Source organism: Sus scrofa, chromosome 14 (assembly GCF_054392235.1).
Source record: "Sus scrofa isolate SSC_HxYL_T2T_F1_AM1 chromosome 14, Sscrofa_HxYL_maternal_Yorkshire_Landrace_v2.0, whole genome shotgun sequence".
NCBI lineage: Eukaryota > Metazoa > Chordata > Mammalia > Artiodactyla > Suidae > Sus > Sus scrofa.
The window spans coordinates 158,258,772-158,285,035 of NC_139396.1; the positions used below are offsets into that span (position 1 = coordinate 158,258,772).

The 26,264-nt window shown below is 46.1% G+C and overlaps 1 protein-coding gene and 1 non-coding gene across 7 annotated transcripts in view; both read right to left on the reverse strand.

Annotated features, from left to right (window-relative positions):
* Positions 1–26,264, reverse strand: part of ADAM12 (ADAM metallopeptidase domain 12) — a 380,482-nt gene that overhangs the window by 309,737 nt on the left and 44,481 nt on the right. For all 6 annotated transcript variants that reach the window (XR_014827150.1, XR_014827151.1, XM_084995853.1 and 3 more), the window contains exon 2: positions 20,825–20,943. Coding sequence is in view for 4 of the 6 variants with exons in the window: in XM_084995853.1 (XP_084851979.1) it covers positions 20,825–20,943 (119 nt within the window). In the remaining 2 variants the exon portion in view is untranslated. The remainder of the gene's footprint in view (positions 1–20,824; positions 20,944–26,264) is intronic.
* Positions 5,410–5,516, reverse strand: LOC146397133 (U6 spliceosomal RNA). The gene has a single exon (XR_014828630.1). It is a non-coding gene; the product is annotated as a U6 spliceosomal RNA (small nuclear RNA).

Consider the following 26,264-nt stretch of genomic DNA (forward strand, 5'->3'; position numbering starts at 1 on the left):
GTCTCTTGGGATAGACCATGATGGCAGATCATATGAGAAAAAGAAGGTATACATGGGTGTTCCTGGGTCCCTTTGCTGTACAGTAGAAATTGACAGAACATTGTAAATCAACTATACTTCAATGAAAAAGAACCACAAAACAACAACGACAAGAAAAAAATAAATAAATAAATAAAAAGGAAACGAACAAAAAAGAGAAACCAGCTGAGGGCAGCGTAGGGAGGATATGGTGGGAGATGGGTTCTCTGAAGGAAGTTTAACGCGCAGCGCACGGCAGGGCTGAGTTTTAGCGCTGCCGGCCAGTGTCTGGCTGCTGTTTGGACTATCATCCCAACATCGTTACCGAGCTCTGCTTCTCATTTTGGACCAACTCTGGGGGTACCCTCCACTTATACACTGGGAGACACATGCATCCATCAATGTATATTTCTAGGAAAAAAGATTTGCCTAAGAGCCCCCTGTCTACAGGAACATTTTCAATACTGTGAAAACACAAGTGCCAAAGAGGAAGGATGGTTACACCAGGAAAAGGATTTTTTATTTTTTTGTGGCATGCATCCAACCTAAACAGGAAAGCACCAGACCAACATACAAATCAAGATAAAAGTAAGGGAAAAGCAAAGGACTCTCAAAGTAAACATAGATATTAACTCAAATGTCTCGGGACCTACTGTGTGTCAACCCTGAGAAAACTAAAATGGGCCACACATAGTGTCTGCCTTTAAAGGTTCGCAGTTCCCCTGGGAAACCAGTAAGACAGCCAAGTGTTACAGATGGATGACGGGTACCACGATGGAGCCACTGAATGGGTACCTGGCAGCCAACCAGATGTTGCCAAGGGGTGTGGATGCGAGGAGTTGGGGAAAAACCAACGGTCTCAGTCTGCTTGGGCTGTTACGACAAAGTGCCATGAAGTGGGGGGATCAAACAATAGACATGTATTTCTCACAGTTCTGGAGGTTGGGAGACCCAAGATCAGCGTGCCAGGCAGGCGGGTGTCTGGGGAGGGCCCCCCCTCCTGGCTTGCAAATGGCCATCTCATCCCTGTGTCCTCACGCGGTGAAGACGGGTCCCTTCCTCTCCTTCTAAAGGCTACAAATCCCACCACGGGGACCTCTTCTCAAGCGAATTACCCCCCCAAAGGCTCCATCTCCAAATCCCCGCACTGGGGGTGAGGGCTTCCCCGTGGAAATCTGGAGGCAGGAACACAAACATTTGGGCCGTAACACAAACCCAAAAAGGTAATTTCCGAGAGGAGTCCAGAAAAATGAGGACACGAGGGAGGGTCTTAAGGCAGGGAAGGAAAGAGTGTTTAGAAAAGGTTGTGCAGGGAGTTCCCAATGTGGCTCAGGGCCAATGAACCCAACTAGCATCCATGAGGATGCAGGTTCAACCCCTGGCCTTGCTCAGTGGGTTAAGGATCTGGCACTGCTGTGAGCTGCAGTGTATGTAGGTCACAGACTCCGCTCGGATCCCATGTTGCTGTGGCCGTGGTGTAGGCCGGCAGCTGCAGCTCTGATTCGACCCCTAGCCTGGGAATTTACACATGCTGTGGGGTAGGGGTGGGGGGCTAAAAAAAAAAAAAGACGAAAAAAAGAAAAGAGAAGAAGACATTGAACAGAGCACAGAGGCAGGAGTGAGCCTCTGGGGAGTGCGAGTTTTTGGAGGTGACCCACAGTGTCAGGGAGACAGAAAGGGCTTGGGTCACCTCTAGTGGTGAGGGCCCCCCATTAAACACTCAGGTCTCAATCTGGAAGAAACGGGGAGTCGCTGATGGGTTTGAAGCAGCTCTAAGACACGGTCAGATTCGTGTTGAAGGAAGACAGATGCCATAAGGATAGATGTGAGGGGGCCGAGGGTGAAGAATCCACTGAGATGCTACGCGCTGTGTAACTCAAGCCAGGTCTTGCAAGAACATTCCATGGCACAGGACGTATAAATAACAACAGCAATAACAATAATAAATCATCATAGCAAACACAATGAATCCTGGCAGGTGCTACATACAAATGTCATCTTATCAATCTTGCTAACAGTCCTGAGAGGTACTTTTCCAGGTTCCTGTTTTTAACGAGGAAGTAGACGTTCAGAGGTCACGTAACTTACCAAAGGTCACAGGGCAAGGAAGTGGCGTGCCAGGTCTGACCCAAGACTCTGCTCGTCACAACCATGTCACCCTGTGAGCCATTACTTCTTGGTCTCAGTGCCACTCTGCAGGACAGCCTCTGGCCAAGGAGAATCTGCTAGGGCGACATCCCCGGGGGTGGCCTCCTGGGGGCACGTGGGCTGTCCCCTTACCTTCACCCCCAAAACACCACAGAGCTAGGATCTTGCACGTACAGTAGGTAGGAGGGCAGGGATGCGGGAAGTGATGGGGCGGAGTGTACTTTGTTCAAAGGCCAACCTCCAGTTTCTCCCGTCCAGTGGATGCAAAGAACACGGATGATGCCCCTTTGCTCCGATGCATTTGTCCAACAGCGAAAATGCACGAGGCTCTGGGAAAAAAGATCCATGACAGCAAGGCCCCTGGTCTCTTGTCCTTCACCAGCAGGGGATCCGGCCCACAGGTCACACTTCCATCCTGGTGTTCTCCCTCTCTTTCTCTCTCTCTCTCTTTTTTTTTTTTTTTTTTTTTTTTTGCGCTTTTTAGGGCCACACCTGCGGCATATGGACATTCCCAGGCTATGGGACAAGTTAGGGCTAGAGCTGCCAGCCTACGCCACAGTTCACGGCAACGGCGGATCCTTAACCCACTGAGCGAGGCCAGGGATCGTACCCCCATCCTCATGGACACTAGTCGGGTTCATCACCCGCTGAGCCACGAGAGGATCTCCCCCGCTTTCCTCTTGACTGAGGCAGTGTTCTGAGTCTGCAGAGTCTGGGTCTGCAGAGAACGAGAGCAACCTCAGCTGTTTCCCCTTCTGGTCGTCTCACCAGCCCGGACCCCACGTTCTGTCTCTAGCACAACCCACCTGCCCGCTTGGCACCATGATCCTCCCTAAAACAGATGCTCTATGTCAAACCCCCTCCCCAAACAACAGCGCCAACGCCACCTGACTATTCAAAACCCTTCCATTGATTTGCATGGCCTTCAGGATGGAATTCTAACTCCTTAGAGGGACAGTCAGAGCCCCGCTTAATCTGCAAGTTCCTCAGCCCAACCTCCACTCCTGATAGCATCTTATCTGATAGGTGCGGAGGAGTCATTTGCAAAAATGTGCAGAGACAACCGCACCCTGCTGCTCGGAGCCCAGAGTGCTGAGCGTGGGTGCAAATCTTGGCTGCAGTCCTTTCTATGTCACGAGACGGTGGCAGGGAAGGTTTCCAAAGGCTTCTTCAGTTTGCGTCAAGGCTCGGACCTGTCCCTCAATTAATGCTCCTTCCCGTTCCATCCAGAAGACCCAGCAAGGAAATTCTAAGGCGGGCTGTGCCCGTCTCCGCTGCTTCAAATAAAACGGTTAAATGAATTTGCAGTCATGGCCATAGGAATGTCTTGAAAGGAGTTGCCTCCGAGGTTAATGAGTATAATAGGCCAGCTCGGGGTGTGCTGACACTCTTGGCATCGGAAGGCGTGGGCGGCTGTAACTGGGAAGGTTTCGCTGAAAAACGTATATGTGTTGTCTTGGAGGGTATTTGCTTAACGAACGACGCACGTTTCCCACAGCTTCTGGACATTTATTTTACGGGAACAGTGCTTTAAAGCTTCTCCAACTCATTTCTCCACCCGCCAGCTTCACCCGCCAGCTCTTTCCGCATCATGCCGCTGGTGCCAAGCGAAGGTGTCCCCGTGCCTGCCCGTTAGAACCGACAAAAAGGCACTCCATGCCTTGCGCTGGACCTCAGATCGCTGCTGCTGTCCTCCACCGACGGCTCCTTCTGACCCTGGCTGGGCTTCTGAAGTACGTGGTCTGAAGATCAGAGACGCAGCTGGGTCCTCAGACCCGGGAGGACGACCAGCTTGGGCCGTGCCCATCACTCCCAAGCCTTCCTCGTGGCAGCTGCACTCCCAGAAACGCTTCCAGACTGAACCAGACGAGGCTCGCTACCTGCCAACGAAACAGCAGGCTGGAAAATCTCAGCTCTGGGACTCCACCGAGACGGTTCTGGAGAAGAAGCTTAAAAAGCTCCCTTCTCTCCTTACACAGGCCGTGAGGCCAGGGGGTCTCCAGACCTGGGATGCCTAATTCTCCCGAGACAACCCAGACATGGAAGCAGAAAGAAGACTGCTCTCAGCACTCCCGGCGCACAGAGACACAAACAGAGGGGGCCAGTGTTGGCCAAGCCAGAGCCCTGGGGATCCAACGCATTCCCTCGAATTCTACTTAAGACCCTGAAACCAGCAAAGACTTTTGGCAATGCAGACACATTCCTATTAGCTGAATAGGCACGACCAAAGATTATATGCCCCAGTGGTCTTGTTTTGAACCATAAAAGAAGAGGCTAGATTTCAAAGGAGCTATGATAAAATTCTCTACCCCTGGTGGGCCCTTAACTCTTCCTTATGTTTGTATGGCAGGAGGGGTTGACATTTCCTAGAGTTTCTGTTTGAGCAAGCTTCAAAGTAGTTCTGAAATGAAATTGCCAGCTTTCATGTGTGTTGTAAAAGGGCAAAATACCTCTCATGCCTAGTCCGGGCCTGGGAATGGGATGAGTTCTCAATAATTACTTGCTGACGAAATGAATATACAAAAAGAACTTGATAGAAAAGCAGGGTTATCTTTAACCTGCTTAAATTTTCTTCCCCTCAGAACTCTTAGAACTCCATTGAACAGTGGCTGGTTTCTAGGCACGGTAACCACCTGCAACTCGAGGGACCGAGCGGACCCTGAGCCCCAAGCTATGCAGGATTGAATTTTCATAGCTGTACTTCACACCCCTGAAGCATTTATTGGATAGAATAAAACAGAACTGTTAGAGGTCTAAGGCACTGTTTTTGTTTGTTTGGTGGGGGGCGCGGGGTTGATGGTTTATGTTATGTGTCAACCTGACTAGGCTGTGGCATCTCATTTTGGTCAAACATAAGTATAGATATTGTTGGGAAAGTATTTTTATTTTTTTTACACTAATTTATTTTATTTTTAATTTTTATTTTATTTTATTTTTTTTTGTCTTTTTAGGGCCACATCTGCGGTATATGGAGGTTCCCAAGCAAAGGGTCAAATAGGAGCTGTAGCCACTGGCCACACTTGGATACTGCATTGCTATGGCTGTGGTGTAGACTGGTGGCTGCAGCTCTGATTCAACCCCTAGCCTGGGAGCCTCCATATGCCATGGATGCAGTGCTAAAATAATAATAATAATAATAATAATAATAATAAGATAAATCAGTAGATTCTGAGTAAAGCTAATGACCCTCCACAATGCTGGTGGGCCTCATCTAATCAGTTGAAGGCCTTGAGAGGAAAAGATAAAAACAGGGAGCACTTCACAGACGTGCATGCCATCCTTGCACAGGGGCCCTGCTTATCTTCTCTGTATCATTCCAATGTCAGAATATGCGCTGCTGAAGCAAGCACTAAGGCACCGCTCGGAAGTGGCATCATGTTTTTCCCTGATGACAGACTTCATTTTAATCATTGATATTCTCTTTCTTAAGAAAAACATCAATATGTGTAGCAAGCAGATATAAATGCTTCAGTGTGTGTGCTTCTGTAATTAGGCCAAAATCTTGCATGTGGATCATGGGTGACCAAAGTGTGGGGGAAGTGTGTAAAATATGTCACCTACATACATACAGATATAGCCCTGGTGATCCATCAATGATGGGCTATATAGCGTGTGCATAATGGTTCCTGAATTTGTCCAGAGATCTTCAGAAGTGTCCTTTATGAGATGCCTACTGGGTGAGACATGCCAAGGAAGGCCAAAGCACAGAGCCAGACTAATGGCTCCCACAGGCATCGGGCATCCTGATGGCGATACAACCCCTAACCCTGGCCCTGGTCGCATTGATTCTGTGCTCTGTTCTGGGTGTGTGACCACGCCTTTAAATCGTATGCTTGGAAAATTAGCAGGTTCAAGCAAAAGGAAGGCCCTTAGTACCTTTACGGAGTAAAAACTGTGTGTAAAAAATGGTGATGCCAGCTGAATAAAATCTTTTTTGTTGCCCCTTTTAGGAAAAGGTCAAACTCATCCCAAGTAATTAGCAGAAAGGCAGCCTTGAAGCATGGACCAACTCAAAATTAGGTCAAACACTAGAGAGGTGGGAATTAATTGTTTGTTAATTTTTAGGGAAAAGAACTTAATGATTAGGTTTGATTTTAAGAACTGATACAGTTTACGGAAAACAGTGTTTCTTTTTTGACCTGGGTAGGCAGAGCTATGAAAAGGGCCAAATTCCTGCTATATATCCTATTATACAACTTTAAAAATTAAATTTGTATGAAAAGATACAATGTACCTCAGACATGATCCAGCATCTGAGATTCATTTTTTTTTTAATCTAGCAAGAGGGCAGGGAGCTATCCCTTGTATTCTCTCCCCAGGATGACCACTTGAATCAAAGAGAAAAGTTCATGGTCAAATTCATTTATCACTAAGGTTACAATATTAAACCTTGGGGTCACTATATGGAATTGGCACCTACTTCTACAAAAGAAGTCCATTAAAAAAATAATTTTAGGGAGTTCCCATTGTGGCTCAATGGAAACAAATCTGACTAGCATCCATGAGGATGCAGGTTTGATCCTTAGCCTTGCTCAGGGGGTTAAGCATCCAGTGCTGCCAGGAGCTATGGTATAGGTTGCAGGTGCAGCTTGGATCCCGAGTTGCTGCGGCTATAGAGTAGAGCTCCTATTCAACTTCTTGCCTGGGAACCTCCATATGCCACAGGTGTGGCCCTAAAAAGACAAATAATTAATAATAATAATAACAATAATTTAAAGCAGGTCTTCACTGCCTATGTCAACCTGGAGGTAGACATCCTAGACTGTATTAAAAGTAATTTCTGTCCTGGCTCCAATCATTGTTATCAAGATAGTAACCTAAGCACCCAAGGCTGGGATTATTGTAGGCTTTGAGCGGATGACTGAAAAGATCTTTTGTGGCCCATAAAGTTTACCACGGCAAATGTGCTTGTTGATACTGTCAACATCATCAGTTTGGTCCTCAATGCTGCTGCCCCACAGCTCAACATCTGCACAAGTGTAATAATGATATGATGCTTCTCTAATTCTTTAATGTCTTGAGACTTAAAAACTGAGTCTATTTGCTCATGCACACATGGTATGCAGGGTGTGCCTCAGTCATGATCCAGAATTTGAGATTTTTTTTTTTTAAGATTTTATGTTTTAAGTCTAGCAAGAGCACCTACATATATTTCCTTGTTCTATCAGCTGAGAAAACCAAGAAGCAATGACACTGCAGTAGCAGTGAGCGCACTCAGCACCCAGATCTTGGTTTCTAATACCACTCCCCAATGAGCCTGGGTTCCGTAGAGGAACGGCAGGTCTTAGGACTGGGACAGGAAGTGTTTAAGATGAACCTGGCTCATCTCGTCGTGACAAAAGGTAAGAAAGGGCCCAGAGATACACACACGCAGTAATGAGTAAGTATCAAAAGGTCACAGAAATCAATGGAAAGAATCTCCAGTGGCCAAAGTAGGAACCATTTGAATGAGGTAGACTAGTGCCAGGTCACGTCCCATGTAAAATAAATATCCCTGAGCCCATGCTTCTGTAAATAAATGATTGACTATATAAACAATCAGGGGAAGCAGACAAATCTCACATGCAGAAAAGTTGAAAGTAACTTGTGCAGCACCTTCCGCCTTCAAGGAGTTGGAGCATAAATCCTAAAGAGCAGCGTGTCCAGTGACATCCCTCCAAAGAATTCAGTATAGAAGGGGTGGGGGGGACTTTAGAGTGGGGAAATCATACCAGCATGACCTCAGTCAGTTGATCGAAGTTAACATCACCAGTGACAGGTCCTGTTGAGAGCACGAGCCCTCGATACGGCGGGACAAGGACAGTATTTGCTCTCTGTGGTCTCCTCAAAACAGACAACCCCAGTTCAATCATGAGAAAAAAAAATCAGACAAATCCCCAGTTAGAGGGACCTTCCACAAAATCCTCGACTTGCATCCTCAAAACTGTCGACATCATCAAAAACACAGAGTGTGGGAAATGGCCACAAATAAGCAGAGCCTGAAGAAATATGATGGCTAAGTGTAATGTGATATCCTGGATGGACTCTTAGAACCAAAAAAGGACATCAGGTAGAATCTAAGGAAATCTGAATAAGGTATAGACTTTGGTTAATGATGAAGATCAGTACTGGTTCTGACAGATGCACTCTAATAATGTAAGATGTTAATAATAGCACGAAGGGGTGGGAGGTATATGGGATCTCTGTATTATCTTTATAATTTTTCTATAAATCTAAAGCTGTTCTCATATAAAACACTTTTTTTTGGCCATACCTGTGGTATGTGGAAATTCCTTGGCCAGGGATCGAACCCGTGCCACAGCAGCAACCCGAGCCACAGGGATCACGCCAGATCCACTGAGCCACATGGGAACTCCTAAAACACTTACTTTTTAAAATCTAACGAGAGCAGCCTTTGAGGGAGAGAGACATCAACTTTTATGCTTGCCTGCCCCAAATCTTCAAGGGGCAGATTTCTATAAATAAACGAAGTCCTAGGAGACATGCGTTTCCTTCCACCCATTTATTCATGATGCCCAGTATGCATTCTCCCACCCAAGTACTAACCAGGCCTGACCCTACATAGCTTCCAAGATTAGACAAGATTAGGTACCTTCAGAATGCTATGGCCCAGACCCATCGTGCATTCTCAGTGGGGGCATATTTGCCCTCAAGGCAGAAATGGTACTTGGGGAGGAGTTGAAAATTCTTAGGTATTAAACATTTATACCACTCCAAAGCTTAAGGCTACCCAACAAAATATTCCCTAGCATTTAATTTCCCCCTTCAGGGAAAAGTTACACTTTAATCTTAATTTTTCTCTTTAGGCAGGCAATAATGAAAAAATGATTGTAAAATACAGGTGTATGCCACTCAGAAACACATACCTCATGCTTCTAGGGATGCTTGCAAGAAATGGGGTGGGGGATGCGGGCTGAGTACACTGAAGCAATACAAAAGGAAAATCTTCTCACATCAGCTGCCTACACAGGCACTAGGTCACGGTCACATTAGGGCACTCTATTCTGTTGTTTTTAACATGATTTTACATACTTGGGTGCAGTCACTTGCACAATATGTTTAGAAATATTTCCCACTTTTAAGAAAAAAATACATGATGGAATATAATATGAGAAAAAGAATGTTTATATATCTCTATGACTGAGTCTCTATGCTCTACAGCAGAAATTGACAAAACACTATAAATCAACTCTAACAAAACAAAAAAAAAGAATGGGAGGATTTTTTTCTTAATCTGAGTTTTAATTTTTTTTTTTTTTCGCTTTTTAGGGCTGCACTCATGGCATATGGAAGTTCCCAGGTTAGAGGTTGAATCAGAGCTGCAGCTGCCAGCGTACACCACAGCTCATGGCAATGCCAGATCCCCAAATCCCCAACCCACTGAGTTAGGCCAGCAATCGAACTCATGTCCTCATGGATACTAGTCAGATTCGTTTTTGCCATGCCACAATGGGAACTAAGTGTTAAATTTTGATTGAACAAAACATCTTCATTACCATCAGGACTGTTTATTGAGCAACTATGAAGGAACTTGAAGAAAGTGTCCTCATTGGTTATGTTTGATTGATTGTTTCTTTCTTGGCCATCCCTGCAGCATGTGGAAGTTCCTGGGCCAGGGATCAAATCTGAGCCTGAGCTTCAACCTTTGCCACAGCTGCAGCAATGCCAGATCCTTTAACCCACTGCGCCGGGCTGGGGGTTATGTTTCAACTTCAGAGAAATTCTAGACTGAAGGTCCAGGCAACAGCATCCTCAGCCTTCACACAGCATGAAACTGTCACACGCTGCATTGACACAACACACATTGTCTCTCTTGGGAAGACATGCCTTTGAGTCTAAACTCTGATTTTAAAATTATCATCCATTCCAGACATGATATGTTCTTCTGAGGTCCTCAATCTCCAGGACCTTTCTTTCCTAGTAAAAGAGTACAGCTTAAAACATAAAAAAACTGTGTGTCATTAATAGTTACAAACATCCCACGTACACGTAAAGGTGACTCATAGGGAGGGTGGGTGTGGGGTGTATGAGAACGCACTGAACTGTCTTTGCAATTGTTGGGTGAATCTAAAGCTATGCTAAAATCACTTCCTTGAACAACCGCACATCTCTTATTAAATACTTTCTTAAATGTATTATCACCATGAGTTCACTCACTAAACCCTGAGCTCTCCAAGGCCAGGACTGCGTCTCGCCCCCTCTTGGGTCATGTGACCGGGAATTTCAGACAGACCCCATGGATGAAAACCCGGAAACAGAAGTCACCGAATTCCTTCTCTCCTAACATCAAATATGCCCGACACATGAGTCAAACACGGAGAGCCTTAACCCAAGGCTTATAAAAGATGATAAGCTTTGTCTGCTTAAACAGTGTCAATGTAAACCACTCTATCTCTGACGATTATCCAAATGCGTTCCTTTAAAATACAGAGTTTTTAAAAGACCCTGTTCTATGATGGCCCTCTGAGCCTGAGGAAGGCAAATGTTGCAGAAACTGCAGGGAGACCTGATTCAACAGACAGCGTTTTGGAAAATGATTTGAAGTCCTTCCTAAGAGGTCACGAGAAGTAAACGAATTGGTGGTGAGCATCGTGGAAATGTCGCCCGGAGCGCTCCCTGACTGCGGGGCGAGCATCCAAAGGGGTGGGGGCGGGGCACCGTGGAACCAAGCACAATTTGCTGGCTCGCTTCCCCCTCTTTGTGTGCTGACCAAAGAGGGAGGTGACAGGAGAGGCCTGGCGGGGAGCGGGGATGGAGCGCTCACATGTGGCTGAAGACAGCCAGAGGTCCCTGGGAGGGCAGGGCAGACAGCTGGGAGAGGCAATGGCCAGAGCTCCCCCACGGCATCCCGCTGAGCCAAGACCTTGCCCCTGGAGTCCAGATGTATGAACCGGGCCTGATAGGAGGCCCAAGGGAAAGAAAGCTGAAGATTTTCTGGGACGCAGCCGAGCACTGTGGAAAGACCTGACTTCACTATCTAGCTGTTAGCCTTGTCCCTTCCTGTCCTAAGTCTCTGAACTTCTGCATCTTCACCTACAAATGCACACAACATCCACCTTGCAGGGCAGCCTGGGGCACCTGGTGTGATCATAGCTATAGGATATCTAGCCCAGGGGTCACTAACTATCATCTGAGGGCCACATCTAGCCCACTACCTGTGAGCTAAGAGTGGTTTCACACTTTTTAATGGTTAAAAAAACAAAAGGAGAAAATTGTAAAATTCAAATTACAATGACCACAAATAAGTTTTACTGGCACACAACTATGCCCACTGGTTCACACAGTATCCATGGCTTTGACCTGTGAGGCTACAGTGGCAAAGTTGAGTAGCTGTGACAGAATCATAGGACCCACAGTGCTCAAACACTGAGTGTCTCACTCTTCATTTAAAAAGTTGGTAGATGCAAACTATGACATTTAGAATGGATACGCAATGAGGTCCTACTGGGCAGCACAGGGAACTCTATCCAATCTCTTGGGACAGAACATGATGGAAGATAAGAGAAGAATGAGGAGGTGTATATATATATATATGGGACTGGGTCACTATGCTGCACCGCAGAAATTAACATCCCGCTGTGAATCAACTATACTCTAATAAAAAGGAAATCATTTAAAAAAACAATGCAGGAGTTCCCGTCGTGGCGCAGTGGTTAACGAATCCGACTAGGAACCATGAGGTTGCGGGTTCAGTCCCTGCCCTTGCTCAGTGGGTTAAGGATCCGGCATTGCCGTGAGCTGTGGTGTAGGTTACAGACGTGGCTCAGATCCCGCGTTGCTGTGGCTCTGGCGTAGGCCGGTGGCTACAGCTCCAATTCAACCCCTAGCCTGGGAACCTCCATATGCCGCGGGAGCGGCCCAAGAAATAGCAACAACAACAACAACAACAGCAACAAAAAGACAAAAGACAAAAAAAAAAAAAAAAAAAAAAACAATGCAAGAGGGGGAGTTCCCATTGCAGCTCAGTGGTTGGTGAATCTGACTAGGAATCATGAGATTTTGGGTTTGATCCCTGGCCTCACTCAGTAGGTTAAGGATCTGCCATTGCCGTGAGCTATGGTGTAGGTGGCAGATGCCACTCAGATCCTGCATTGCTGTGGCTGTGGTGTAGGCCCAGCAGCTACAGCTCCAATTAGACCCCTAGCCTGGGACCCTCCATTTGCCGTGCGTGTGGCCCTAGAAAAGACAAAAAAAAAAAAAAAAAAAAACAATGCAGGAGGGGAAAAAAGTTTGGCTGACTTTTGACCTAGCTTCATCCAAAGGGAAGCTTCTCAGTAACTGTCTCCACAACCTTCTCGGCTTTCCCCTGGTGCAGGGGTTGTTAATCTGGGGCAATTTGCACCGCCTCTCAGCCCAGGGCATTTGAGATGACTCGGCTGGGGAGGAAGGTGCTACTGGCATCTCATGGGTAAAGACCAGAGATGCTGCTAAACATCCTACGATGCACAGAACCACCTCCTTCTACACATGCAACAGACAACTCTCCAGCAACCGAGGTGAGGCTGAGAAGCCCTGCCCCAGTGCAAAAAGAAAGGCCAGGATGAATTAAGGGAAAGGGGAGTGGTTAGCATTTGCTGAGAACACTGTGTGAGGCAGCAGGGTACCACCATCATCTCTCCTTGGCAAATGAAGAAACAGAGACTCAGTAAGGGTGAGTCACTGACCCAACATCACACAGCAGGGCAGAGGCTGTGCGGGAGTCCGAATCCATCTCTACATGTTCCAAAGCCTTTTCTCCTTCCGATCTGCCTGGTATCAACTCCTAAAAACAGCTGAATGCCCAAAGAGATGAGGGTGCCAGCTTTTACCTCGCAAATCCCTCTCCCAGAAGGGTGGGCACCATCTTGGCTGGGTAGATGGTGTGAGGTCACAACAGAAGTCAAGGCCTGCAGCAGCCTCCTCTGTGCCAGACATAGCCTCCCAGGGACTGTCGGGCACAGGGCAGGGTGGGGGTCTCCAAAGGGAGTTAAGAGACAGGGGTGGGGTAGGGTGGCGAAAAGACCAGCCTAGGAGACCGTACAGTCTGGAACTAATGTTCCAACTTAGGAGCCACTGAACATTTCTTATGAGGGGCTTCACAGTAGGTATTTTAATAAAAGAATATTCCTAAGAGGAAGCACTATTGGCTGACTTATAAGCTAAGGAAAGCTCAAGGTTCCCTAACTCGAAAGGCTAACCATCACTCAGCCATAAAAAAAGACGGAAATCATGCCATTTGCAGCAACACGGATGGACCTAGAGGTTATCACACTACGTGAAGTAAGGCAGACGGAGAAAGACAAACACCACATGAGAACATTCATCTGTAGAATCTAGTAAGAATGATATAAAAGAACTTACAAAACAGAAACAGACTCAAAGATTCTGAAACCAATCTTATGGTTACCGAAAATGGAACTGTGAGGGGAGAGAGAAATTAGGGGGTTGAGATTGACACACACTATATAAAATAATAGATAACAAGGCCCCACTCTACAGCAAAGAGAAATTGACTCAATCCTATGTAATACTCTATATGGGAAAAGAATCTGAAAAGGAATGGATATACGCATAGGTAGAAATGATTTACTTCGTCGTCCACCTGAAACTAACACAACTTTCTAGATCAACTGGACTCCAATAAAATTTATTTTAAAAAAAGAAAGAAAAAGAAAAACAAAAACAACCCCAAACCCTCCTATCTTCTGTCCTGTGCCAGCTCTTGTATCATTGCTCTGTTGGGTGATTTTTTCATTGGGTAGCCTCAGAATCTTAGTAAATTATTTAAGAAAAAAAGGAGGGGGATAACCATTGAGCTTACTCAGCCAAGCTCAGGTATCACTGGCTGGCCCGCAATAACTCCTGCAATTACCAGAATATTCCCTTAGAGAAGAGGAAAATCACTTTCTATAAGGCTGGCCGCATAAACCCCTGGAAAGGAGAGGCACGTGTGGGGAGTTACACCAGATAAGACATTAGCAGCCACAAAAGTGAAAAATGCCCCATCCTTCCACATTATAAAAGACCTCCAAGCAGTCGAAAAGCCCCTAAACTTGCTCAGATGAAGTCAGCCATGTCTAAAAAATCCAGGTCACCCTGGGGTGGTTTGCAAACTCTCTGCAGAAGTGGAGGGCACCCTGGGACATCTGAATAACGTGCAAATGTTGACTTTGTTTCCTTTATCTTCTGTAGCCCCCAAGTCACCTCCACACCAGTGAGTGACCTGGCCCCCAGGCGCCGAGGCAGGAGTAAAAGCTCTGGAGCATGTGGAAATGGATTCGTATCCTCACCAGATGCTCAGCACTGCACTGAGGGACCAGGAAGGCAGAGAGCCGAGGCCACCATCCCCAGGGAGGGCACAGGCTGGTGGGAGAGGTGGAAATATCTACTGGCGACAACAGCACGGTAGGATCCTTGCCAAAGAGCTGAGTCTCCGTCCTGTCCCGTGGAGTTAGGGTCTAAAGCCAGGGCAGAAGGCAGACGTGGTCCCAAGGCGAAGTCTACAAATCTTCCAAATAAATGCCTTACGGATTTCATGCTTTCACACAAGTTCACTGTGGCCGTTTCTTTTCTCCTGAACACTGCTGGGCTGAGTGCAGGCGAGTTGGCTTCTTTCAGGGTCCCTGCCATATAATGATATCCAACGGGAAAACCAGCCTCGCTGCCCTCAGGGAGTAAGAGACTCGCCCTGGTTCAAGGGGAGGAAACAACAGGAACAGCTCTCCCCTCGCCCACCCAGGCCACATGCTTGCGAGGTGGGCTGGGGCGGTGAGATCAGCGGAGCGACGTGTGATTTAAGTTGCGGGTCTGCAGCATGTGTTTCTGCCTCGTGCACAGGCTCAGACCGCGTGGGCGAAGCGTGTGTGCAGTGGGATCGCACGTTGCAGAGGTGACTGATGGGGACAAACGTACAGGAAGGACAAATGTGGTTGGAGAGGTCAGAACGAGCTTCACAGAGAAGGAGCTAGTGATGCTGGGGCTTCAGGAGTGAGTAGGACAGACACAGGTGGCAGGGACACAGCATATGCCAAGCACCTGGTCAAGCACACGGCATATTTAGACAACAAGCCGCCCCTGAGAAGTGGAATGGCTGAGAGGTGGGAGCAGCGCCTCCAGAGTCAGGGCGGTCTAGCCCGCAGAGCATCTTGGGTACCAAGCTGAGGAATCCGACTTTTAACTTCAGATGTTACAAGAAGCTTCCAAAGGATGAGATGTGTGCAACCTCATGATTTGCGGGGAGGTGAGGGATGACCACTTTGTCTTCCCGGGGCTATTAAATAAAGCGGGGCATCGTGCATTAAGGTAATTGGGAATTTCCAGCTGGCGGTGCCTAAAATCCACTGGAAGTCAGCGGCCAAACCTCAGGGTTCAGAGCAGGGTGGGCGATTTGGATTTTAGTCAATGGAAGGTGGAGAAGGACGGTGAAGGGAGCAGATCCAGTTCACACGTAGCAGGAGCTCGGGTGTGGCGGTGGTTGGTTGCTGCTGCTGTCACTCACCGGAGCCCCGCCCCTCCCTGCTGCAGGTGGACAGGGAGGCCACAGCAGGGAATGACAGAGCCAGCTGGAGCCCTCAGTCAGAAATAGGCTGAGGACGAAATTCAGGGGGAAACCAACAATTAAGGGACAGAGCCAAGAAGAGGAATAAAAAGCAAGAATTAAAAACATATGAGAGCAAACAAGAGCGAACAGGGTCTGGGGAGCCAACGGAAGTGAACGTTCAAAAGAGATTGAATCAGTGTCAAGATAAGTAAGATAAAGAGAGCAAGGCAGGCACCAGCTTCAGAGGTTGAAGGCCACCTGTGACCTTGGCAAATGTAGTTGTGTTGAAGTCTTGGGAGTGAAAGCTGCTACCGCGGCTGCAAAGGGTCTGCGGGGTGGGGGTGCCGGGGCGGGGGTGCCGGGGCGGGGGCGGTGGACAGAGCAGGCCAGCACCCTTCCGAGAAGAAGGTTGATCGCAAAGGGGTGAAAGGGGATGGTTATCTGAGGGAAAAACAAGGCTCCGTTTTCTCAGCCATGAAACAAAGCAAATGGAAATCTATGCAGCAGACTTTACCTCTGCCATTTTAATTAGCTGCTATTTGATATTTAAGCCCCTCAATATGCCAAAGGAAGCTTTGGTTTCATGTTCTAATCCTTTTGCCTTTTTATTTTCCATTTCACATACTATTTCCATAATTTCATTCTCATGCAAGAAAGCTGGAAATTGGAAATTTCCTGGAGCATTTAAAGGCTGTGCTCAACTGAGGTCATCTCACAATCAACCACATCTTGATGTGTCTTCCCTGGATCCAGGGTTAATTTTATTCAAGACTGGAAATTGGAGATTGGTCCCTAAAGACACTTGAAACTCTCAGCATCATCTTATGTTGGGTGGGGTGGTGGGTTTCAATTTCCAGTGTATTTTCACAGCCATTGTCCCATCTCGATCTTACAATGACCCTCGGAAGGAGGAAAGGCAGATATGCTTATACTCATGGAAGAGGTCCAGACACAGGCAACAAACAAAATGCTGGACGCTCTCCAAGACACACAAGGTCACGTTCTTTCCTGTTCCTCTTCTCGTCCAAGTACATGGCCAGAGGCAATGGCGGCTAGATTCTTTTTTTTTTTCCTTCCATTTTTTAAAGTTTTATTGAAGTACAGTTGACTTACAACGTTGTGATTGTTTCTACTGTACGACCCATCGATTCAGCTGTACGTGTACACACCTCCGTTCGCTCTCAGATTCTTTTCCCACACAGATCGTCACAGGATACTGGGGGGCACAGTTCCCTGTGCTAGACAGCAGGTCCCTGTTGACCCAGCATTCCACAGACCTCAATGTGCATATTCTTAAAGGATATGACAATATCCCATTCGGATACATCTCAATCACAGATGAGAGAGAGTGAGTGGGAGTACTTTTGTCTGCATCAAGTAGAAGCCGCTTGAAACCAGTTAAACCAAGTTCACCAGCCCTCCAGCGCTGGTCACAGACGCTGGTTCCACCAGTAAGGTGGTTCCTTTGTGCTGATTAGAATCACCTGGGGTACCATACAGAAAGGAAGATGCCGGGGCCACTGCACAAACCAGTCAAGTCAAATCATCAAAGAATGGCTGAACTGAAAGGAGCAGGGGACCAAGGAATAAAATAGGGGGACAGGAAAGCAAGAATGCAAATCTAAAAGCCTATATTCTAAGGTACAGCAGGCAGACTTGTTGTTTTGCATACCTGAAGATGAACTCTATTTATTTACTTATTCTCTCTTTTTAGGGCCACACCCAAGGCATATGGAAGCTTCCAGGCTAGGGGTCACATTGGAACTGCATTTGCCAACCTACACAACAGCCACACCAGATCCAAGCCACATCTGCAACCTACACCATAGCTCACAGCAATGCAGGATCCTCAACCCCACTGAGCAAGGCCAGGATCGAACCTGTGTCCTCATAGATACCAGTTGGGTTCATTACTGCTGGGCCACAATGGAAACTCCTGAGGATGCACTTTTTTTTTTAGCCAGGCAAGAAAATTTTTTTTTAATTTTTATTTTTTTATCATTCATTTATATTTTTTCTACTGTACAGCATGGTGACCCAGTTACACATACATGTAACACCTTCTTTGTTCTCACATTAAGCATTCCATCATAAGTGACTAGACAGAGTTCCCAGAGCTACACGGCGGGATCCCATTGCTAATCCATCCCAAAGGCTACATTCTGGAAGATGCAATTTTAATGCAGTTTAAAATGACAATGTTGATACTGTAATTCCAAAGTGACACACCATCATCATTTCAATTCTGTGCTATATTATTTCTTTTTAGGTAATTTTATCAAATAGGGGTAAAATTGAAAAAAAAATTACAATGTTGACCATTATTTTTGTTAGCAAGGGAAGACCTGCACATACACACCTTCAGCCAGAATCCCTGTTCTCACAACAAATACACGAATCTACCCCGCGGAGAATTATAACGTGTGGACACACACGTTCAACAGACATGTACACGCACCCCTTGGCATACAGGGTCTTAGTGGTTAAGTGCCAAATAGGGGTGCACATGGTAATTACAAAGCCATAATGCTGACTCTATGAGCCATGTGCTTAGATGAGCCCGGGGCATGACGTCAAAATGCTGTTCCCCAAGTTACCCAAGTCCCTATTCCCTTCAATAACGTCAATAACCTGGAATTACATTGGTCAGTAGGTATATGCCTCCCACCTGCACTGTTCTGGTCCTGGAGGGAGCATCTTAGAGGGGTTGGAACAGCTATCAAACAATAGCCGTCCTCCCCAGTTTCCTATAAAGATGGAGCAGTGGCCCCCTAGTCACCGGGTTATAAGCGTGGCAGGGTGGAGATGCCAATTCCTGCTCCGTCATGCCTCCTGAAATCTGTGAGGTAGGTGGCTGGATGGCAGGAAGGATGGGGCTGGAGGTCAGAAACTAGAGCCAATGTGCACTGTCCGTTCTAATGGCACACTGAGGATGCTTCTTAGCTTGCTGCTTTGATAGCATCCAAGCAGGGTTGCCAGATTAAACACAAGGCACCCATGAAAGGTGGATTTTGATACACAACATCTTAAATATAGCATGGGATATACCTATACCAAGAAAAACCATAATTTATTCAAGTCTGAGTTGTTTTGATTTGTTTTGTTTTGTTTTTAGGGCCGCATCCACAGTATATGAAGTTCCCAGGCTAGGGGTTGAATCAGAGCTATAGCTGCTGGCCTACACCACAGCCACAGCAACATGGGAGCCAAGCCACATCTGCGACCTACACCACAGCTCACAGCAACGCCAGATCCTTAACCCACTGAGCGAGGCCAGGGTTCGAACTTGCATCCTCACAGACAGTAGTTGGATCTGTTACCGCTGAGCCACAACAGGAACTCCTCAAGCCTAAGTTTAATGGGCCATTTGGTACTTTTATTTGCTAAATCTAGCAACCCTACCACCAGGGAAAGTTCCCATAAAGGCTTCCACTATCCACAAAACTTCAGATTGTTCCATATTTGTATGTTATTAATTAGTGCCTATAAATATATTCGATACACTTTCTTTATAAGATAGTATACTTCTCTTTTTCTGAATTTATCATATCATTCCTGATTTTACAAATTAATGGCATGATAACATTTTCTTTAATGTCTTAAGTTTTTCTTCCAGGAAATAGCATCACTGTCACTAAGACTGACTTATACTTTATACATCTGGCTTGCAGCGGTCTCCACGAAACAGAAATATTGAAGAAGTTTAGATGCGACATTTGGATCCTTTAACCAAACCTCCAGCCTTTCTGAAAAGCTCACTTTCAGCTGAAAGCCTCTGTGGAAAATAAAATAAAGACGTAAATCATATTATCATTACCCACCTAAAGGCAGCCCACTTCAGCACATCCGGACCACTACAGAGGATTTTCACCATCTCAACGACTCTTTAAAAAAAAAATCTGTTTTCTGTTATAACAAATAATCTAAAAATAGCTCCCCATAACCCAAGGACAAAGACATGACTATGATAGCTCCAAAGAGCTCATATTTCTATAGATTTTATCACTTTCCAACTGTTCCAACAAGTTCTAACATGTAAGACAGTCATGTAGATTTGTCAGCTAAAGCTCGCTGAAATATTAGATTTAATCACAAATACTCCAACTATTTTATGTTATTCTTTTACATCATAGGTGACTCGAACATGTGGCAAGGTAAACAAAGCATAAAACGCTATTAAAACTCATTACAAATGTTTTTTAAAAAGTGCTACAATGTTTTGACAAATAACTGGTCAATAAAACCAAAATATGGAGGAAATAGACCTGAATATCGAGAAATACGCAGCACTCGTGTGAACCAGAAGTTGTGTATACGGAAACGCTATCCATGGTGTGTATCCAAAAAAAAAAACCTTTCAGCAGATGCTCGGTCCTAGGACACTCATTAGAACTGTCACATCAAAATCACTTTGTATCTCAGCTTCTTAATCATCAGGATTTCACTTTGTGAGGAAGGAAATAGTTGGGGTTGAAATAGACCAAGACAGTGGGACGGTCTGGGAATCTGGGGTTAAGAGATGCAAACTATTGCCTTTGGAATAGATAAGCAATGAGATCCTGCTGCACGGCTCTGGGAACTACATCTAGTCACTTGTGACGGAGCAGGATGGAGGACAATGTGAGAAAAAGAATGTCTGTATGTGCATGTGTGACTGGGTCACCTTGCTGTACAGTAGAAAACTGACAGGACACTGCAAACCAACTATAATGGAAAAAAATTTAAAAATCCGTGAAAAAAATAGACCAAGACAAAACTGGAACAAAAGAATGTGAATGCATTTACATTCTTTTATTCAAGGGGAAAGGGGAGGGAGTGGGATCGAAGGGGAGTTTGGGGTTAGTAGATGCAAACGATTCCATTTGGACTGGATAAGCAATGAGGTCCTGCTGTGCAGCACAGGGAACTATGTCCGATCTCTTGAGATAGACCACACATTGAAGAAAATATGAGAAAAAGAATGTGTATATAGGTACGACTGGGTTACTATGCTGTATGGCAAAAATTGGCACAACATCCTTAATCAACTAATAAAAAAGGAAATCAGATTTTCACACAAAAGAATGTAAATGCAGCTCATGTGATTTTTCAACATCAGCCATCGGAAAGTCAAGAAGAAAATCAAAACAAAAAGCTGACCTTTGAGTCCGAATTCTTCCTTGGGGTCCAGGGGTCACCGTTCAAAAGCGAGGCACTGACCACTTCATAAGCTCCTCCCCCTTGCACAGAAGGTGGGAATCCGCTCCCCAAGTTCACCCCTGCAACACAAAGAAACCCCCTGCTTATTCCAGGCAGGAAGAGCTTGGCATCAGAAGTACACTATCAATGACTCAATGGAAATAGCTGGACGTTGAACAAAGCCCGGGAAACACCATAATCTATTAAATTATAGTAACCGTTAAAGCTGATTAATCCTCTGTCGGTCTAACCCCTAAATGCTGGAACTTAAAGAAAATAAGGGCTAATTTTTTCCCTTCAAGCCCTGTGGCATGTGCTGGGTGATTATCATAGTCAAAAGTATATAATTCTGTCCTTCAAGGAGCAACAAAACCCCACGAGCCATGACTTTTTAAATGATGAATTAATGCTTTGCTGCAGATCAGCTCTCTATGAAAAGTCTCAAGGCTTTAGCTGTATTAAGACTAAATCCATTTACTTAAGTCCCAATGAATCAGTTAAACACAATGCCAGTTCTCCTCTCCGTACTTACGGAGGCTAATTTTATGTGCTTCGGGGAGCGATTCTATAGACAAAATTAATTTGTCAGTTCAGACCGACTAGACTGGTTCATGTAAAAAAAAAAAAAAATTAAGTCATTCAATAAACTATTATATGATCTTGTTGCTTGGGGTCCTGTCTGTCGAACCGGTTAACACACTGAACGACCCAGGTTCAACTGAGCCCTATTTCCATAAACAATCCTGATGGCAAGGATAACATTTTTCTCTTCTGGAGAGTGTGCATCACTTTCGTAACAAATACGGTAATTTCTCCAGGCTTGCGCTCCTATGAGGTCACGCTCCTGCTATTCGCTGCGACCACAGCATATCCTTCAAGGTAAAGGATGGGAACAGATTCCCTCACATGTTATTCCCATTTCTTCAACCAGGACTCATAATTTTCAGACCTGAGTCATAATAGCACAGTTTCAAGTTACTAAAGAGTTCACATTGACTGGGCACAAATGGTATTGAAATTTTAATCCTAGTAGACGTTTTACAGTTCTCCAAATACTTTTAAATCCACACCATTTTATCATTCTCAATGCGGAAGTCTGCAGTTATATTCAGGTTACAAAAGGATTATTACTCGAGTATTAACTGTCTGACACAGCCTCTCTGGAAAATGCTCAAGCTGGTCACAAAGCCTTTAAAGCTCCCAGGGGTTGAGTGCCAAGGGACCAGAGATGAACTGAAAGTTGGGAAGACGGCCAGGGGCACAGGAGGTGAGCTGGGCCCCTTGGCCACATGGGGAGGGGGGAGGGAGAGAGAGAGAGGACCATGGCTGGCGGGGGCAGGGGCACAGGGAGAGGAGGGTACGCGGTCTCAGGGCTGGAAGGAGCTGAGTTTTCAGGGAGAAACCCGTGTTCAAGAGATGAGGGCTCCAGCCTTGCAAGTGGAGGGGGCTGGCTCCAGGTCGTGACAGCTGTGGACATGGGTGGAGATGGGACGGAGGAACAAATGGACCATCTGCTTGGAGGACACCAGCCATCCTTCCTGGCTGCAGAGAGGGCAGCCAAAGATGGCGCAGAGAGACTGGATTAATGAACCTCGGCCAGTGGCTTGATCTCATGCCCTTCCACGTGCTCCAGGGCTATGCAGAGTCACTGCACTCAGGGGCTTTGGAGTAAGACGTAGCCCAGAATCAGTACCAACCTTACCACATATTAGCTGTGGGTCCCGGTCCATTGCTTGGCCCACTTATTTGGTCATTCATTCAATCATCCGTTCACTCATTCATCAACTATTTATTAACTGTCTGCCTTGTGCCCTGATGTTTTCCATTCAAAAAGCCCACTTTTTTTTCTGCTTCAGGCCAGTGTGCCCTCATGTCACCTGGAGCCAGTCCCCTAGCCTACACTGCTGGGACTCTCATCTCTTAAAGACAGCTTCACCCCGGAAGACTTGGTTCTCCCCATCCTGTGCCTCTAAGAGAGGGTCACGGATAAAGCTGCCCTCATGGCATAGTCTTGTCCCGGGAGACAGACAACTGAACAAGTAAGACCATTGCAAGAGCAACCAGGCCTCTGAAACAGTGGTGCTATGGGGATACTCGGTGCTGTACTTATAACTTTAAAATGACTTCAGGAGTTCCCTCGTGGCCCAGTGGGCTAAGAATCCAGTGTTGCTGCGGCTGTGGTGTGGGCTGCAGTTATGGCTCAGATTCGATCCCTGGCCCATGAACTTGGATATGCCACAGGTGTAGCCATAAAAATGAAAAATGAGTTCAAAATAAGATTTAATGAGAAAGACAGGGTGGTGGTAGACTGGTGGGGAGGGCAACTCTTGCTGGACCGGGCAGGAGAGACCTTCATTTGTTGACATGGGGAGCAAAGACGACGCAGAGGTGAGAACCTTCCAGACCCACCCAGAGCCTGGGAAGCACGTGTCAGCAGGGTCAGCAGATGTTTTCCTTTTTCACAAGTGAGGGAGGGGGCAGGAGGCACCTGGAGTGTGAGGACCACCAGCTGGTGTTTGTTTGTTTGTTTGTTTTGGCCATGCCCAAGCATGCAGAAGTTCCCAGGCCAGGGATCGAACTCAAGCCACAGCAGTGACAACACCATATCCTTAGCCCACTGGGCCACTAGGGAACTCCCAGCTGGTGTTATCAGCATCCTTTTCTAAGCTTCATCAGGTCTCTTGTTTAGGCCTCTCAGTGGGCTTCTTATGTTGGAATTTACTGAAACAAAGTGAGTTCTGATCCACTTACACGGCTCCTGCAGAGTCGGACTAAGAGTGCAATTCACGGCATTTAACTGGCAAGAGTGCCACCAGTGTGCTATTTGAATTGGATTAAGAAGGCTTTGAAATAGCAGTGATAGAGTGAAAACTGGGGATCCGTTTGAACTTTCCCCTCAACCCATGAAAACCATGCCACGTGCCAAGAGTTACCCTGGCTGCTATTTTAATCTTCCGAAAAGTCAGGTAAAACTGTGAAGAAAGTAATTGCAAGCATTTCTGAATTTCCTTGACATAAACAAACCAGTTTGATTATGAGCCACCCCTGGCAGTTCTGTTAGATAAGGTTTCTACACAAGTGAATTGTTCAACTGAGTAGTTAATCGCAAGCCCAACTGCCCAAGGCTTGTTAAATCTAAAACTGGAATCCTAGAGTTCCTTTTGTGGCGCAGCAGAAACAAATCCAACTAGGAACCATGAGGTTACAGGTTCAATCCCTGGCTTCACTCAGCAGGTTAAGGATCCGGCATTGCTGTGAGCTATGGTGTAGGTCACAGACACAGCTCGGATCTGGCATTGCTGTGGCTCTGGTGCAGGCTGGCAGCTGTAGCTCCGATTAGATGCCTAGCCTGGGAACCTCCATATGCCGCGGGAGCAGCCCTAAAAAGGACAAAAAGACAAAAAATAAAAATAAAAAATAAAACTGGAGTCCTGTATCACCCACTAACCAGCCGCAGGGGGTGGGGGAAAGGACAGTTTCCACGGGTGTTCCAGTGGGCAAAGGCCTTGAAGGGCTTCCAGGCCTTGGAGACTTAGAGGAAAAACTCTTTGCCTTGACTAGAACCCACAGGGAAGAGCTTTGTCTTAGAAGGAGGTAATGCCATGAAACCCAGATCCCTTGGATGAACCATTAACTCGCCTCTGGCGGCAAGGGAACTAGGAAAGGCAACGAGTCCACATCCTTGACTTTGGGGGAGCTGGGGAGGCCTCTGTGGTGCCTCCTAGTGGCCAGTCCAGGTGACGCTGCACGAACCAAATATAAAGAAACTTCTTACTCCTCTTTTTTCCTCCAAGACTCTTAGTAGCAGAGAAAGACAATCCTTTGTTCTCCTAAAGGCAAAAGGTTCCAATCACTGGATATTTCCCCTTTCACCCATATAGTCCAGCGTCTACATCCAAAAGAAGTCCTTTTGGACTGATTTTTTTTTCCCCTTCACTAAGAGGTTTTATTTCTAAATATTCCAAGGAGAATTGAGAGGCAGACTGTGCCAGCCCTTGTAGAATGTTGTGCAACCTTTTACAGAAATTGAGAAATGACACTATTTTCTGAGTGCAGTATTTATTATCTATACACATGGCTAATGAAGCCATCTCTCAGCTTTTTAATTGGTTGTACAATATCCCCCAGCAGTCTATGTATTCGGAAGATGGTTTCTTATGAGCTTTGCGTATGTATTTAATACGCTGGTATTTCTTTTAGACGATGCAAATAAAAATTTTATTTGTGCTGCATGGATAGACAGAATAAATTATCCACAGCTGTGTGATATCAGAATGTATTTTATGGAGTGATCTTGTTGACAAATCATAAAAGCAGGCTGTACATTCAAGCCCGAGAAACCCAGGGGGGAAAATATGACCTTCGAAAATATACAGTTCGCATACATTTTGTTTTTCCAAATATTTGGGCATCAACAAAACTCGGTTGATGAAATAAAAAATGTGAAGCGTTTGCACTGTGGAGGAACTTTCCGCTTTCTTACTGTGGAGTAGCCATATACACAGCTTGCCCTTTGGATAAAATGGCCAGTTTGCTTGAGTTTTACAAAGGAAAAAGAATGCATATTAAATATTCTGGTTTCCAACACAGTCACCTTCTGTAACAAGCAGCTCTGCTTTCCCGGGAGGTGTGTGTGTGCCTCCTTTGCTTGCCTGAGTTTGTTATCTTCAGACCGGGTCATGTGCTAAAGAGGGACGTTACAGACCCAGTTCCGTAGGAAAGAATCTTTGCAGGTTTTAAGGTCTTGGAAGAGCCAGCAATGAAGACACCCCCCTCAAAGTGACTTCAGATTTCCTTCTACGTGCGTCACCCAGAGCCTGGCTGCCCCTGGACGTCTTGCCTTATTCCTGCTCCGGCTGAGCCACCTGGACCTAGCTGACTAAGGAGGGTCCAAGCACCCTGATGCTCACCTGAGGGCTTCAGCTCATCAGAAGTGGACACTGACCCAGGGTTCTAAGATAGTGAATGATGGCTAGCTTGGATCCACAAGACCTGGCCCGGGTCTCGACTCCTCTTTGACTTATTGCCCTCAAAGTCTGCATCGGAGGGTCTACAAAATGGGAACCACATTCTCTCCCCTCCTGATTTTCAGAGGGCTAAGGAAGCTCAACTAAGTCGGCATGGTCAAAGGGCTTTTGCAAAGTTAAATGTGTGAAATCAGTGTAGGACGTCAGGAGCCAAGCTTCCAGGCTCCTAGGCAGTGTTTGTCCATCAAAACACACGAATGGTGTAAAGATGGCAACTTCATACTTATCAGAAAATGCCCAGGCTTATGGAGTTCTCGTTATGGCTCAGCAGGTTAAGGACCCAATGTTGTCTCTGCAAAGATGCGGGTTCAATGCCTGGCCTCACTCAGAAGGTTAAGGATCTGGCATTGCCAGAAGGATGGGAGGGAGGAATT